Consider the following 16,422-nt stretch of genomic DNA (forward strand, 5'->3'; position numbering starts at 1 on the left):
AGTGATGGAAATTTATTTCTGTTATGGAATCAATGCAAAGTCTCCATTCGTCTGATCTATGTTCATGACACCAAGCCCTCAATGTCATTATAGTACACTAAGTCGTCCTCTTTAGAATACACAACACATGAGCTGTGATTCCCGTCTTATTCAGATTCAGTCTTCAACTTAACACTTCGGCTTTGTATTTTGACAAAACCAAATCTCTTACGAAATCGTTAAGCTCCAATTGGTTAATCAAATGCGGTGCTTGAGGACTGACAGATGCTGTAATTTCTGTTTCTTCTTTCACTTCCAAAGAAGACTTTGCGGTAATAATTGATGATAACTCTGAGCTACTCACAGAATTTGACGGAAAATTGACTGTTTGATAAAAAAATATATTTTTGACACGCTACCAACAAAATGGACAACAGATTTGGTTCGAGTAATTTCGAGTGTTGCCTAGTTCCTATTTCTGCTGCCTTTTCGCGTAGATTCGTCGTCGAATAGTAAAAAGCCAATTATTTGCTCAAATCTATCTCTGTTCCTGAACCACTTTTCTCGGGTTGATTCTTTCCTACACCTCAGTACCTCAGCTTTAATCAGACTGCCTATATAAAACTATATAATACAACCTTCTCGACCGGCAACCAATGTTTTTGTTTGTTTGGACTTTTTTCATTCCAGTTAATATAATATCTGAGAGCTTCTTCATTGGTGTAAAGACAAATTAACTCTTTCATTCATCATATTTGCAAACAGAAATCTAAACCTCCACGTCAGAATAGGATTCATGGAATGTTATGTGTGGTCAGTACTGCTGTACTGGGTGGAAACCTGGACCTTGAAAGCTCAAATGATCAAAAAACTTGGTGCATTTGAGATGTGGCTCTATAGACATATCCTGAAGATATTCTGGACTGATAGAATCACCAACGACGAAGTACTAAGACGCATTGGTTGTAAAAGAAAGCTGTTGACAGTTATTAAACAGAAATCTAAAGTTTCACGTCAGAATAGGATTCATGGAATGTTATGTGTGGTCAGTACTGCTGTACTGGGTGGAAACCTGGACCTTGAAAGCTCAAATGATCAAAAAACTTGGTGCATTTGAGATGTGGCTCTATAGACATATCCTGAAGATATTCTGGACTGATAGAATCACCAACGACGAAGTACTAAGACGCATTGGTTGTAAAAGAAAGCTGTTGACAGTTATTAAACAGAAATCTAAAGTTTCACGTCAGAATAGGATTCATGGAATGTTATGTGTGGTCAGTACTGCTGTACTGGGTGGAAACCTGGACCTTGAAAGCTCAAATGATCAAAAAACTTGGTGCATTTGAGATGTGGCTCTATAGACATATCCTGAAGATATTCTGGACTGATAGAATCACCAACGACGAAGTACTAAGACGCATTGATTGTAAACGTCAGATTAGGATTCGTGGAATGTTAGAGAGTGGCTAGATAATTATTGTGACATTCTTCAACCGCCCTTCTATTTTCGACTATATATTAGACAATAAATAATAAATAATTCTCGTACTTGAAAAAAATCGCTTATATTTTTAACGCTGTCATTATTTAGTTTCCTATTTGGATGTTAGAATAAATTAGATATAAAAAAAGTACCTTTAATAACAGTACCTCTGTCTATACTTATTATGTGTTGTAAGGATGTGTCAGATTAAGATAAGCGACTGTATTTTTAAGTTTGAAAATTAAATACGCTTAAAAAGAATCTAATAGTTTTAAAACTGCCCAAATATATGAAAAATATAAGTATAAATTATGTAAGTCATTTACAAATGACACTGATAAGTGAATGGAAATAAACGTGTGATTAAAACAGTATTTTTATTTAGAACCCTCCAGAAAACAATTTTTTTATGTCAACTATTGTTCGAAAATGTATTTATCAGTCTTCACTGTATTGAATCAAGTACATACATCACCAAATTACATTTATATATCGTTTAAATGGAATGCATCTGTTTGTTTTTGAACGCAAAAAGTGAAAAAAAAAAATAATTTTATTAATGGATGCGAAGGAAATTCTGATGTAGAGAAGACAACATCAAAGTGTATCAGCTATTGAGTTTAAAATTAAGGATGGATAGCTACCATCTATGTATATAGATGGACAGCACGTGCAACAGAAGTAGTCATCTTAAATATCCAAGTATGACATATTTTATTTTGAATGTTGGAGAGCACGTGTTTGCTTTTGGATATTTTCATTTTTTTTTAAAGATTTTTTGCGTTTTAGTTTTGTATTTTTATAAGTATCTAGTAGGATCGATTAGAATAGTGACTTAAGTATTAAAAAATTAGTATTTTAATTACAAACAAAATGGTTATATATGAAGCTTACAGCTGCTCTAACAATCCTAAAATTAAATCTTTAAGAACCACTTTTCAAGGTAAGTTGTTTTTTCTGTATTCACACAATAGTGGTTGTGATTACATATAAAAAGCGACTGCGATAACATAAAAGAAGAATTAAAATTTTTTGCCGAATCTTGACAAGATATGTCATGATTTGTCAATTGTCAGACAGTTAACCTTTAAAAAATCAAAATAAGATTGGTGATCGGTTGTGTATAAAAATTTCATAAGCAAACAATGTCAATTCAGTTAAACAAAAAAACGACACATCTTAATGCTAATAGCTGACAAATAGATCATATTAAAAATCTGCACAAACTTGGAACATCCATGAAAGTGGTTTTAGAAAAATCCAACAATGATAGATTCTTCTTGAACAAACTTAAAAAGTCACTAAAAGTGGTGTTGAAAAGAAAAAATATAATAGAATTTAGAAGAAAGAAAGTTTTATTAGAAAAAATGGACTTAGAAAGTGCGGGGACTAGTAATGGCATATCTCCGAGAAAGAAATTTAAGCATAATATTGAAAAAGATTTATCCAAACGTGATTTAGCTAGTTTACCAGTGAGTGGTGCCGACAAAACTATAAATAATGTCAATACAACGTTAAATAAAATGTTTTTATTTTCAGAAAGCTGTATTACAAAGGATATTTTATTACTTAGATGTGCAATCAATCCAGAATTGTGCTATTCTCTGCTCAACCTTTTACAATTTATCTAAAGATAATTCCTTATACAGAACTTTGGTTTTGAATGTATGTATATATACAATTATTTTCACTACTAAAACCTTATTAATTAATCTATATTAATATTAATAAACTTTAACTATCCCAAGCATTACCTTTTCCTATTCTTGAGTTTTTCTTCAGTAATTATTAACTCCTTGTATCCACCTGTTATAATTTTCCGGTCTTTTATCTTATTTAGATTACTTATTACCTTTGAAGATTGCATAAATTATATTACAATGACTACTTTCAGTACAACACAGATCCACAAGCTATAAAGTATCAAATTTCAAAAGTAACCCAACCTCACACACTTGAAATTGAATATAGCAGTCAGTTAAATAAAGAGGAAGATACTACTTGGTTTGATAGCTGTATTATAAAGTAAGTATGTAATAGAAACAACATTATGTTTTAGTTTTTGTTTAACAAATTTCATATAACAATGTTTATTTAATAACAATTCACAGAATTCACAATTCTATAGGTTATTTTTTTGACTTAAATAGAAAAAAAAACCTCGCCTATGTCCTTGTGAGATTTTTCCAGTGAGAAGATCTCATACACACCTCATTTTAGGTCTGTTAGCCTGTTTCTCTTTAGTTGTATCTTCCTTACATCAATGGTTGGAGTATATAGAATAGAGGCAGTCACATTTCACTATATGTAGATTAATTTTCACTTTGACAGACCACCCCAAATTTTGTCGAACACTACACAATTTTGGGGATGTTTTTACCTTTCTGTCATAATAACATCCCTACAACTTGTTGTACCCGCCTTGGTACGCTTCTGAGGGCATAGTTAGTGTATTGGTGTGGTGATATGAATATTGTTAATATTTCCAGATATTTCAACTCAACTACTGAAATGTTAGTCATTTATATGAATTTATATTATGTTTTAGGGTATTAAGGAACTGTGGGGATAGCATTGTAACACTAAAAATAGAAAATTGCAGAAATGAAGAGGTATTAATGCATATAGGAGAATGTATAAATGTAGAAAGTAAGATCATATTTCATATTATTTATGTAATATATCAAATCATCAGTTTTGCTTATTTTGATTGTAAATTGGTGTTTTTTGCATATCTTGTAGAAGAGATATTCCAAAATAAAAAACTGCCAAAGGGGATGCAGATTTTCTTCAAAATAGTAAAGGTACTATAGCAGCAAGTGGGCTAGATTCAAAAGAGGCTCCAATTCTTTCCGACTGACACTGCCCAGATATCACACAAGTGAAACATAAACAGAAAGATGGAGAAAAAATCATGACCAATTGTCCTACTACTATTGCCAATTTCAATAGATTTATGGGAGGAGTAAATTTGTCTGACCAAGAAATATACTTATATGACTTGGACAGAAGATCTACAAAGTGGTGGAAAAAGGTGTTTTATAAACTTTTAATGACGGTGGTTGTGAGTGTACATGTAATATTTCAAGAAGTGAAACATAAGAAAATGCCTCTTGAAATTCATTGTCCCCTTAGCTGAATCAATGATGGCCTAGAAAAAGAAAATGGAATTGTCAAATGAAAAAAATCGGGTCTACCTTCAAATGCAACAAAACTTTTCACTGTATTTTATATCGTTGGACATATGTTTCTTCTAAAAACACCTTTGGGACACATATGTCCTACCCTAAAATTTTCACAGGAGGGGTAGAATATTATTATTTCTACGTTATTTGACACTTTGAAGTTATAGTTTACCCCTTTTTTTTGAAAAATTAAAAACTTACATGAATTGTTATACTCAAATTTCTTTACTAATTTTTGTTTTATTTTTAGGGTTAATTTTATATAAGTGCAAAAGTAGCTTCAGTTCTTTGCTTTCATTATGTACATTAACTAGTATACAATTTTCTTCCTGCCATTTTCCACCAAAAGTTGTGAGGGAAGTGATCAAAAATAATCTTGATTTGAAACATCTCCATTTATGTAAGTATTAGACTAATGACAATCATTTATGTTTATTATAATTTGATAGATTGCAAAATATTGTTTGGACAACATATTATAATATTTCCTTATTTGTCAGATGATTCCAATTTTTTATCAAGCAAGTTACATAACACGGGGAAGACATTACAATATTAGAAAAAAATGGTATGGAACATAGGAATATTGATGTAAAATTTTTGACCAACTTAACTGTTCCCCATACCACTCTTGATTTCAGATAAATATGGTACTCGAAGAGTACACATGTTGTCCACAGAAATTATTTTTCTTAAAATATTTCTCAAATAAATCGACATAAGTGCTAGGAAATTGAATAGATTTTAAAATAAACTTATCTTAATAAGGGCTTAAATAATTTACCTTTTTCTTCCAAACAATATATGTAGAAATTTATTATACCTTGATATCTTTTAGCTGGTCTGTAATTCTTATGACACACTGGCTTGCACTTCCACTAATGGGAACGTGAACAGTGTGCTCAGTATGGATTTCACCAACGGTTCCAGAAGTTCCAATTCATCTGCTTTATTCTACCCAAAATTAGATTATTTGTTCTCTTAATTTGTAGCCCTTTCAAAGGCATGTTTTTGTGAATAACTTTAATAAAAAATAATTTTAATTTAAATGGGATAGTATCATGTGTATAATTAACAAGACAACGAGAATACCATATGTTTGATATTGCTTCCAAGAAGGTAGTTGGTATTTAAAAGCAATGGTAAATATCACAAACAATTGTTTAAGTTCAGCAATTTGTTTGAATAAACCTTTGGTTTTAGCAGAAGGACCAACATTTATTGCTCTATTTTGCTAAATTACTTTGATGGCTTTTCATATAGTAGTTTACACGAATTTTTTAATAATTTGACCCACAGTGTATTCTGTACAAACTGGCCTATCTATATGAAGAGAAATAAATTAATTATTTGTTCATATGAATGACTTCTCAAGATAATAGTAGGATGAAATTAATTGGAAAAGGAGGAGAATATGATAAAAACAAAAGGAAAAATAATTTACGGCTCATCTGAGTTCGGAAAAGTAAAAGGGGTGAATTTTTAAGGGAAAAAACGATTCATCCCTTTACTTGATTCCTGGCAAAACTACAGGTCCTATGAAAAAAGTCAAATGGCAAATTGTAGGTATTAAGAAGATTTACAACTTTTGTATTTATGTTAATAGTTATGATGGTGATGATGGAAACTTTGCAGGGAGGAATTGGGGTTGTAACCTAAAGATTCTAAGATCAGTGTATATGGCAATTGTGTCACATATGAAGCAGTAGTTTGGGGTACTACAACTAGTCTGAATACCACAAGGAACAGTCTCTCAAAGGTACAAAGACTGACTTGCTTATATGCAACTGGGACCACGAAATCTTACCCAATAGCTGCCCTAGATTTGATTCTAAATCTCGTACCTATCCGCATGGTACTGGAAAACGTGGGAGAGAAAACATCACTTAGAATGTTCATAGACGGGATCGTCAATGAAAATCCATTCCTAAATAATGATCAACCCTGGGACATGCCTCAGGACGTTATATCGAAAAAGTTTAGCTAAACTTGGTTTTTAGAATTTTTCTCATATATTTTGAGGTTATGTGAAAATACTATAAATACAAAAGTTGAAGATCTTCCTATTAACTACAACTTTGCTATTTTATTTTTTTCCATAGGTATTGTAGTTTTTCCGGAAATCGAGATAAGCCATTTTTTCCCTCAAACACTCACCCCTTCCCGACCTCAGATCGCCCGTAAATTATTTTTCCTTCCATTTGTATTATAGTCTCCTCCTTTTCCAGTAGGTTTCATCCTATTTCTTTTTCACTTTTTATTATTTTTAAAGGCTTCTACTCTGGTCTAATACTTTTTTGTTGGATTTTATAAAAAGTTTGTTAATGTTTTATGCCTCTACATTTATCGTTGTGAAATCTGAGGTGGTCTAAACAGTTAATTTAAGTTTTATAATAAAGATCTTGATAAAAAAATCTTAGTTAACATTTTTTGTATAAATTTATTTTGTAGCGAACAATATAAATGTAAATCCCAATGAGATATGTGAACTTATGTCTAGAGAAAATGTAAATATGAAGGAAATATATTTGAGCGAGAGGAAAATGTTGAAGACGAAGAGCCTTAGGACGTTAGCAAGACTGACTAATTTAAGAAAACTCGAAATGATCTCCGGTCCAGGTTTCGAATGTAATCCAGAAGATTCTTTGGAACTTCTAGCTGCCGGCTGTACATATCTAGAAAAGTATGATTTCTTCTATTTAGAAATTCTGCTAAATTAAACAAATTTACTTAACTACGTGTAACAATTCAATTTTGATATTAGGAGTTGTAGAAAAATAATTACAATTCTTTCAATACATCGTGTTGTATAGCTTTAGCGATACTTCAATCAATTCAATTTTTTAGTTAGTTTTGTTTAGTATTTCAAAAATACTAATTTTTGATGGCACATAATGGATTAGTGTTAAAATTTATATAAAAACATTTACTTTGCAAAAACTTAAATTACTTTTTTGTAAAACTAATTTAATATTGCTCACACCTGTTATAGCTTCAGTTGTTTACACTTATTTTCAATAACTTCCCGCAGTTAATTTATTTAGTGCTTAGTCTAATTTGCTGTGAGCTTATGCCATATATTTTCAATGGGAATCAAATCGAGACCATTTGTTGGTCATGAATAAACTTTTGCGATGTTATTGTTAACCCAAAAAATTAAATATTGGTATATAATAAAAGCAAATGATGAAAATATCAATGTGTATTTTATTTTTTTTTCAGATTATGTATTCACAATTGGAAGGAAATAAACGATACGAATTTCATCCCTGCCTTAAGAATGTTCAGCCAGTTAAAGACATTAGAATTAAGAGGGACAAGTATAACTATAAAAAGTTGCAGAGAAGCTGCTCTTAGTTTGCCATTATTGGAAACTTTGGACGTTGTCAAATGCCAAAGGATAAAAAAAGCACAGGTAATAATCGATATTCTATTTTGTTATTTCAAAAATGATACTTCTTTGTGGTTTGTACATTATTTTGTAACAAACATTTTTATGAATTTTCCTCAATGAAATTTTTAAAAATTATAAATACTTTGTTAAAAGCTTAGTGGGTTGAGGGAAAAATCTCGTCATAATTTCAAACCGGCTCTTTTTTTGAAATGAACTTAAATACATTACTAATTATTCTATAAATTCTGAAAATTTTTAATTTTTTTCTTTTTTTTTTCAGTTAATATTGTTAAGGAAAGACTTTGAAGATATAGAAATACCCTTAGGATAAGATTTTTGTACAATAAAATAAAATTTTAGTTTTTTAATGAAGATTTTTGATATATTCTCGTTCCTAGAAGCTCTTTAATGGTAAAATTTGTGGAAGCCAAATTACAATATCACTTTTTACCTCGCAACGATTAGCAAAAATACTACAAAAGAGTAATAATAGAGAATAACAAATTTTTCTGTTATTTTTTTACCCAAATTTTTCTAAATATTTATGAAACTATTTTGGGGATCTCGATCATACATTATCTCTGTTATAAAGTAAAAAATTATTGATTTTTATGATTGTCAATGAATTATTAATACATTTTATTCGAGTACTTTGGGACAAAGATAGGAATGTGTGGCATGAAGTGTGTCTGGAACTACTGAAGGATTTCTATAACCTTGAAGACTGCAAAAACAATTACTTTGGTAGGATACAAATAATTATAATGCTATTGAATTGATCTTAAATTTATTTATTCATTTGTTTTAATAACTAAACAAAAGTAACTGAAACATCTAAAAGCATATAAATAAAAAGCCAATCATCTATAAGGTTAATGCTTATGTTTTCTGGTTTCCTGAATCTGAACTCTCAGATTCTTTGCATTTGCCAGGGAATGCTTCCAACACTTGGCATGAAGTACCTGCAGAGAATGTTTCTCACGTTGTTGGCTTTCAAACCTCCTCTTATATTGCTACCCATCTCTAGCTCCGACATAATTATGAAGCACAATACAGGTCTTGACAATAACTGTAGTGAAATCAGGTTGTACATTCATGGGACGTTGGGCTTTTTTTTAACCATTTCTAAGTGGGTATTCTTAAAGTGCATTTTCAACAGTCAAATGGGACCAGCGTATGGTCCCAACAAATGTTTATGTAAGCCAAATCTGCGTCAGCAATAAAGAAATAAGGTACTTTCGGGATTACTGGTACTGGTAGGCACATCTCTTCCGGTAATTTATATGAACCACTTAGAATTGATTTCCACAGCTTAGTATCTTTGAAAATAGATGTCACAGTCTTTTCTATAACTTCCAATGTTACCAAACATGTAATGAAATGATTTAGCTCATTCTGTGCAAAATATATGGTTTTATAATTAAATGTATTCCCAATACCCTTTGCTTACCCTAAAGTTATTGCCAGCATTTCCACAGGTTGAATAAAATTCCTCATAGTCCTGGAAATATCGATTTGTACAAAAAGTTGGTACTGGCTCATTTCACACTCTAGTTCATTTTCAATATTTAGCCGCTGTACGCTTTTTTAAAGGGTGATAACTACCCCTAATTTTAAAAAATAAAACATTTTAAACCTTAACATGGATAAAATTTGGTTTGGATTAGTTAAATAAGGATTGTTTTATGTTGTAGGATACTATTTCATAATATTTCAACCCTTAATAACATAGCACTTTTAATAATATAAGCTACTTAATTTTAATAGAAAAAAAAGTAGAATTCCATAGAAAAAAAATATATTACCACATACATTAAAATACGTAGTCAAGTATTAGATACAATGAAATTTACAAATCGTCGTCTTCGTCCTCCTCAAAACCCGTAAAATGTTCTTCATAGAAAACGCGTTCGGTAAGCGAGTATCTGTCAGGGCATAATTTGCAGTCACTTTTGTGACAGGTATTAGTGATTGAATAATTTATTTTTCATCACAGTTTAAATAAGGATTTTCATTAACTACGTCAGTTAATTCATTGGTTGCTGTTCTATCTTTGATTTAAGTAAAAGTGGATTCATATGTCAGAGATGAGCCCATTTTTGCAGTGTAAACTGTTATCATGCAATTGAATTGAAATCGATGTTATCATTATCTTGATATTTTCGAAAATTGTGTCATTTAAAACGCACAAAAGATAAATTTATTATATATCATAGAAACTCTTTTCCACACCACCTTGGAAGTACGCTCATAAATGCATTTATAAACGGATCCCGGAGGTAGAGTTCGAGGCGCGCTTTTTTTTATGTGGTATCCCCTTTAGGCCTAATCCACATTTATTTTGTATGTATGAACAATTTAATTGAGTCTATATCTGGTTAAATTAGTGATACCTGCTGCCTGAAATTTTTTGAAGAAACAGAAAATAATTTTCAACATTGATTACTTTTAGTGTAACGTAATATGACACAAAAATGATTCTAATTTTGAAATTTAGTATTTCAATTATGCAACAGCTCACTTTAGATAAAAATTAAGTTTAGTTAAAGGTCGTATTAAACGAGATTAACTAGTGAAGGAGTAAAATATTAGATTTTAGTAAAACCTTTATTCAACTCAATATTTCTGACTACGAAAGAATCAATTAAATTGTTCAAACTTACAATATATATATATATATATATATATATTTTCAAAGAACCAAATACAAACATTGATATTACTTGAAAATACTGATTGTGAGAACTAAAAAAATTTTGATTTCATCTCGAAGGGCAAGATAATAAAATGAAAAATAGAAGTCTTAATTTGGGACACTGGGTATGAGAATTACTTCATACTTTGAAATAACAGCATTGCTAAAACAATCTGATTGATTATTAAAAATAGAATAACGATAATAAACATTGTCACTAGCTTCGAAACAATACAAATATTAATAACAAACATTTTTAATGATATTCTACCAAACAGGTATTTTCAATAGGATGCGTGTTTCGTTTATAAACGTACCATCTTCAGAAATAATAGTAAGTTGTCAAATAGTGAAAAAAAGTAAGTGTTAAGTCAATATAAAGTGTATTTGGAATATAATATTCATAACAATTTACAATTGTTGAGTTTTTTTCACATTGAATATTAGTTTTTCATTTATATTGATATAAATGATATGTTAAGGAAACTAGTCAAAACATCAATTTGAAAAATTGTTTTACTTGCTGAGACATACAATAATTTTATACGTTCTGACTGTCTTAACCACAATTTGGCAAATGAATTTTGAGTAGAAACAATTGAAATGTTCAGTTTTGAAAAATCTCTAAACTAAATTGTGGAGAAACTACCAAAATTAGTTGTTTTGTTGCTTGTTTGTAGTAATGCAACCATGTAACAAAGCCAATTTTAATCAATCGTTTATTTAAGTCCACGAGGAATGAAAGGTATTGACAATACCAAGCTTCCCGTTTACTGGAGAACAAACAAAAAAACATGGGTTATATCTGCTATATTAAACGACTGGTTTTAAAATTGTTTTGTCAAAAAGTATTTTACCAAAAAAAAACAAAATAGAAAACGAAGAATCACTACATAGTGAAATTTTAATAAATACATGTAAAAAAGTAAAAAAATAATGATAATTCGAAAGGTGTAACTTTTGAAAACTTTACTAAAAAAAGTTGTCGGTGGAACGTTATTTCAGATAGCACCAATAGCCAATTCGATGTAAACTCTCTTTAACAAGAAAAAATAAACATGAAAATCATATGCCCTGTTATTTGGGGGATTACTGTAATAATAGATGAGGTAATATTTGGTTATGCTAGAACAGCAAATACTTTAAAGTGAGAAAATTCCACTGTTCGAAACAATATGATGATTAAATGAAAAATCTTTTAATTTCTGACAAGTTTCCTTAAAAAAAAAGTCTAATGCTCCAAAATATAAAGTTTTTCATTGCTTATGACAAAAATATATTCTAATTACTGGTATTACGTTTCATTAGTTTTAAATAAAATTAATTTACTTAGTATCACACTGGAGATAAATTAATTTGCCTTCTTTTCATTTAAACTATTAACAATTTTTTTGTACTATTTTACAAATTTCTTGCTCCTCTTTTATGGTTAACAAAATATATTCCAAGAACAATGTTTGTATCAAGATCTTTTTAGGCTCATTTTAATAAATTTGATCGGAGGCATCCCCATAAAAAGTAAGAAGATAATTTGGAGGAAGAGAGAAAAAATAGGTGGGATAGAAGGAGAATTTTTACACAAATAATATTGCAATAACAAACACATCAACAATTTTAAGTAGAAGTTGTGCTTATATTATACAAATTAGAGGGTACATTGAAAAAAATGTTTTCAACATTTTTTTCAATATACACTCTATTATACAGACTTATAAATAATACTAAATAATGTTTTAGGAACATTTTTAAACTTAAATTAGAATTTTGACTTGTTTGTTATCTTTATATAAATATATTTACTTTAGAAGGGTGTTGTTTTGTGTAAAAAGGGAATAAAGGGATAAGGACAAAGGTATCACAGATGTTAAGGTGAAGATAAGATGTACATAATTACTTTTGAAATTATTACAATATTGCAAATGCTGAAAATAAAGGCATTTCAAAAAAAATTAGTGAACAATGGTTGAGATCCGAGATTCTAAAACTAATAAATCTAAAAATAAACATTTATTATTATTAGAGATCCTACTTTAACCGCCAAAAATAAAGTAAAAAATCTATTAACTCTCTCTATATATATTATAAATCATTATCCAGAAAAAATTACTAAAAATTAAAGAAAATATAGAAATGTAAACGAGTAGAACCTCTAACTTTTATTAAAAAAAAAAACTAGAAATCACCGATTGATAGTATTATTGCACATCACTACAATTTGTGAAATATTGGAAATAAAATTACTTGAGACAATAAGAACAATTCAAAAACAAATATCCTACTTTTTTTAATAAATTTTTTAATTTTTTTTATACTTAAGAAAGTTTTGATATATTCTTTAACATATTTTTTGACTATTTTCTGCACTTAAAACATTTACAAATGCTCTAGATAGAAAATAAATTTTTTTCATTAAAATGTTAAATAATTATCAAAATCCTTTCACAACTTTTACAACATCTAACACCAATTCCACAAAAAATTAAATTGAAAAAAGACAAAATGAAACGAAAACTGAATACGTTCAAGTAATTTTTTTCCAAAATATCCAACACAACATCGAATGATGAGTAAAATCTCAAGTTTATCATCACAACGTCATTTTGTAGTCTTTTGTAAAAATCAAAAGTATGCAAAAGTTAACGCGTGATCATATACTCAGTTAAAGCTTCGTTTGACTTAAAACTACCTTAAAATCTAGAGTGATTATACATTTGTACTGCCTTAACAAAAATATTCGTCTTTAATTGACGATTTCAATAAACCGTTATGCTTCTGACAAACCGGAAAAGATAAAAGCGCCCTTAGCTATACAATTATATTCAAAAAAAAATAAATTATTCCAATATCCAACATGTCTCTATAATACTCGATTATTAAAAAAATCAGTACTGCTGATTACCATCAGCGTCAAATATTACCGAGAATGTTAGGAGAAATATATAAAACATTTATAATTTCACAAATAAATTCCACCAAAAATATTCCTGTTCAAATTGGAGATCTTACAATCATCAAAACCAACTTGCTTTGTCCAGCAACGCCAATCTCAACACAATAATGGTAAAAATAAACCATGAAATGAGTTTACTTCAACAGTAACCACATTAATTATGTCACTGATTCAATAACGTAAAATTTAAGACACCAGTCAATCAATTCCTTGATTGGCTTGTGTTTTAAATTTTTTGTGCCCACATTGTAGAAAAACATTATTCGAATCCCATAATTTTTAAACTTCAAGCTTGAAATATTCAACAGTTGTCACTCCACAGGGTTATTGAGCATAGAAAAAAGCTAAAATATTAGAAATCTTCTGCAGGACAATTGCACCAGTTTTAAAGGTTGTCTTGATATAAAATATTGAAAAGCAACATTGAAAACTGAGCCAATCTGAGTGTAACTTGGTACAAGTTGCATTTTTTCTAAGTAGAACTAGTTACAAACAACATGAGTAGAAGGATAAACGATACAGATATAATGGTGGAGCCTAGCTGGTTTTTAAACAATGATTGTAATGTTTTGATCTTAAATACGAACAACAGCTTAATCACAGCGTAGGTGGAATATCTACCACCACTCTGCACCAACACTATACACCCTTCGATAAACGAGTTACAGTTTACAAACTACCTTAATTCAAAAACTTTCCTTATCTAGAGACAGTGTATTTATGAGTGGTTTTCAGTATAAACAAAGCTTTGTAACAAAATAAAAAGTTAATGGAAAATGGGATGGTTCATTGAACTACTACATTGAGATAGTTATACAAATTTTTACACTTACGGAATTCTAAAATTGTTAAATTGTAGATGTATTGGTCTAAGGGCGCTAATTTCTTAACTCTTTCAAATTATCACACACTCGATCTGTTTAGAGCGAGCTGCTCAAAATTACGAGAAAAAAAAACTTAAATGTTATACTCTTACAATTTTTAACAGTTGTACAAAATCACATTTAGAAAGAGACTAAGTCGAATGTTAAAACATCTACAATCTAAGCATCTGCGGTTATCATAAACGCAGACGCGTATATCACAGCGCGGCTGAACAGGACAATCATATTCACGATTCTACCACATGTAAGGGTTTTCTTTAGTATGTTCAAATTTGGTGTTATACAAAAATGTACTGCAGTGTTTTAGAGAATAGCCAATACAACTCTAAATAGCCTCAACTGCTTACTCAGAGTATTCTCACATGGGGAAAGTAGAGGTACTGGAATAGACCATAATAGAAATAACCAATCATCGCTGTGCTTTAAGATTCATTTCTCTATGCTACCAAAGAATAAAAGTGATATTTGAATATATGAAATCTTTTAACCGATTTGTATAAATATATATTTAAATTAAATTCATTCTACTGATGACGGGAGACTAATGTTACTAATATATACATATTTAGAAGCGCATAGTGCCTTCATTGACCGGTAGCATACAGAAAAGTTCAACAGATAATAGCAGTGATTGGTCTATTCCAAAATCTCTATCCTCCTCATGAGACCATACTCTCCAATAAAATTTGCAGAAATATTATGTAAATTTCGGATAATTGAAACACAATGGAAATTCAGAAAATTACTATTTATGAAATTCTAATACATTAAACATTTATCATCCTTAAATGAATTTTCTGAGCATCCATAGTTCTTGCCACATCAAATTCTTAATCTTCAACAAAGATCATTTCCGAAAATTACAAATTATCACTTGTACACTTTAAAAACATTTTATCTGCGTTTTTTGTACGTTTTTTTTTTGTTATTTTTCTAAGGGGAGCAGATAAAATGTTTTCTATAGTTCTTAAATGAGAGGAAAACTTAGCAGAGAGCAATTTCTTTTTAATATTCTTGCATCTCGCCTAAAAAATGTTTAAGTCAATTTTTTTCATTTGAATGAATAAAATTTGGGAAACATCTTGCATTTTTAAAAATGTAATAAGTACATTTTCAATAGATAATAATTATAGTTAATTAATATACAAGGTATATTTGAAAATTATCAATATCAAAATTTACCAACAGAATTGATTCTCAGTAAAAATTGGAAAAACGTTGAAAAGATGACTAAAGTGGTCTAATCCTTAATCGCCTTACTTTGTTCCATATAATTAAACCTAGAACTAATTAAACCTTATTCTATCATTTGTCATTAATTGGGAAGATTCGAAATTACTATCTGAAATATTAAGTGCATTCCATACCTAACCAGCAACTATTGTATCTTGTTATTCAATGAACATAAAGGTGCTAATTTTCAAATATACCTTATATATAATTTTTGTACACAAAAAATTTGTTCGATACTCGAAATATGTGGATTTCTAAAAAGATCATAAAATAAAGTCAAATGATTTGTAGTAGTTGCATTGGCAAAGAACAAAATGAGTTGTAGTAGAAGAAAACCCTAAAATCTAATCTAAAAGTGCTCTCACTGTACTTAATGGCACCTGTAACTTTATAGAACGCATCAAAAAATAAAAAAAAGAACTTCATAGAAGTAACTATCAAGTTCTATACAATTATTAAAATATTGTCGTGTTCACTCGCTAACCAATCAATCTTAAAATTAATCACATAATTCTCTGGATATCTTGTTGTTCACAATCATTTTTTTAGCATCATTTCTTTTCTCTTATCGCAACAGTAAATATAAAGATCGTCTATTATTTTTTGCTGTTGCAAT

The 16,422-nt window shown here is 29.5% G+C and overlaps 1 protein-coding gene across 1 annotated transcript; it reads left to right on the plus strand.

Moving 5' to 3' along the window:
* Positions 1–2,529: 2,529 nt before the first annotated feature.
* On the plus strand, positions 2,530–8,412 carry LOC130449466 (uncharacterized). The gene is made up of 8 exons (XM_056787299.1): positions 2,530–2,937; positions 3,005–3,130; positions 3,360–3,490; positions 4,014–4,114; positions 4,901–5,050; positions 7,102–7,333; positions 7,873–8,065; positions 8,325–8,412. The coding sequence occupies exons 1-8, from the start codon at positions 2,704–2,706 to the stop codon at positions 8,373–8,375; spliced, it is 1,218 nt and encodes a 405-aa protein (XP_056643277.1). The 5' UTR covers positions 2,530–2,703; the 3' UTR covers positions 8,376–8,412.
* Positions 8,413–16,422: the final 8,010 nt, after the last annotated feature.

The sequence above is a fragment of the Diorhabda sublineata genome, chromosome 10, assembly GCF_026230105.1.
Source record: "Diorhabda sublineata isolate icDioSubl1.1 chromosome 10, icDioSubl1.1, whole genome shotgun sequence".
NCBI lineage: Eukaryota > Metazoa > Arthropoda > Insecta > Coleoptera > Chrysomelidae > Diorhabda > Diorhabda sublineata.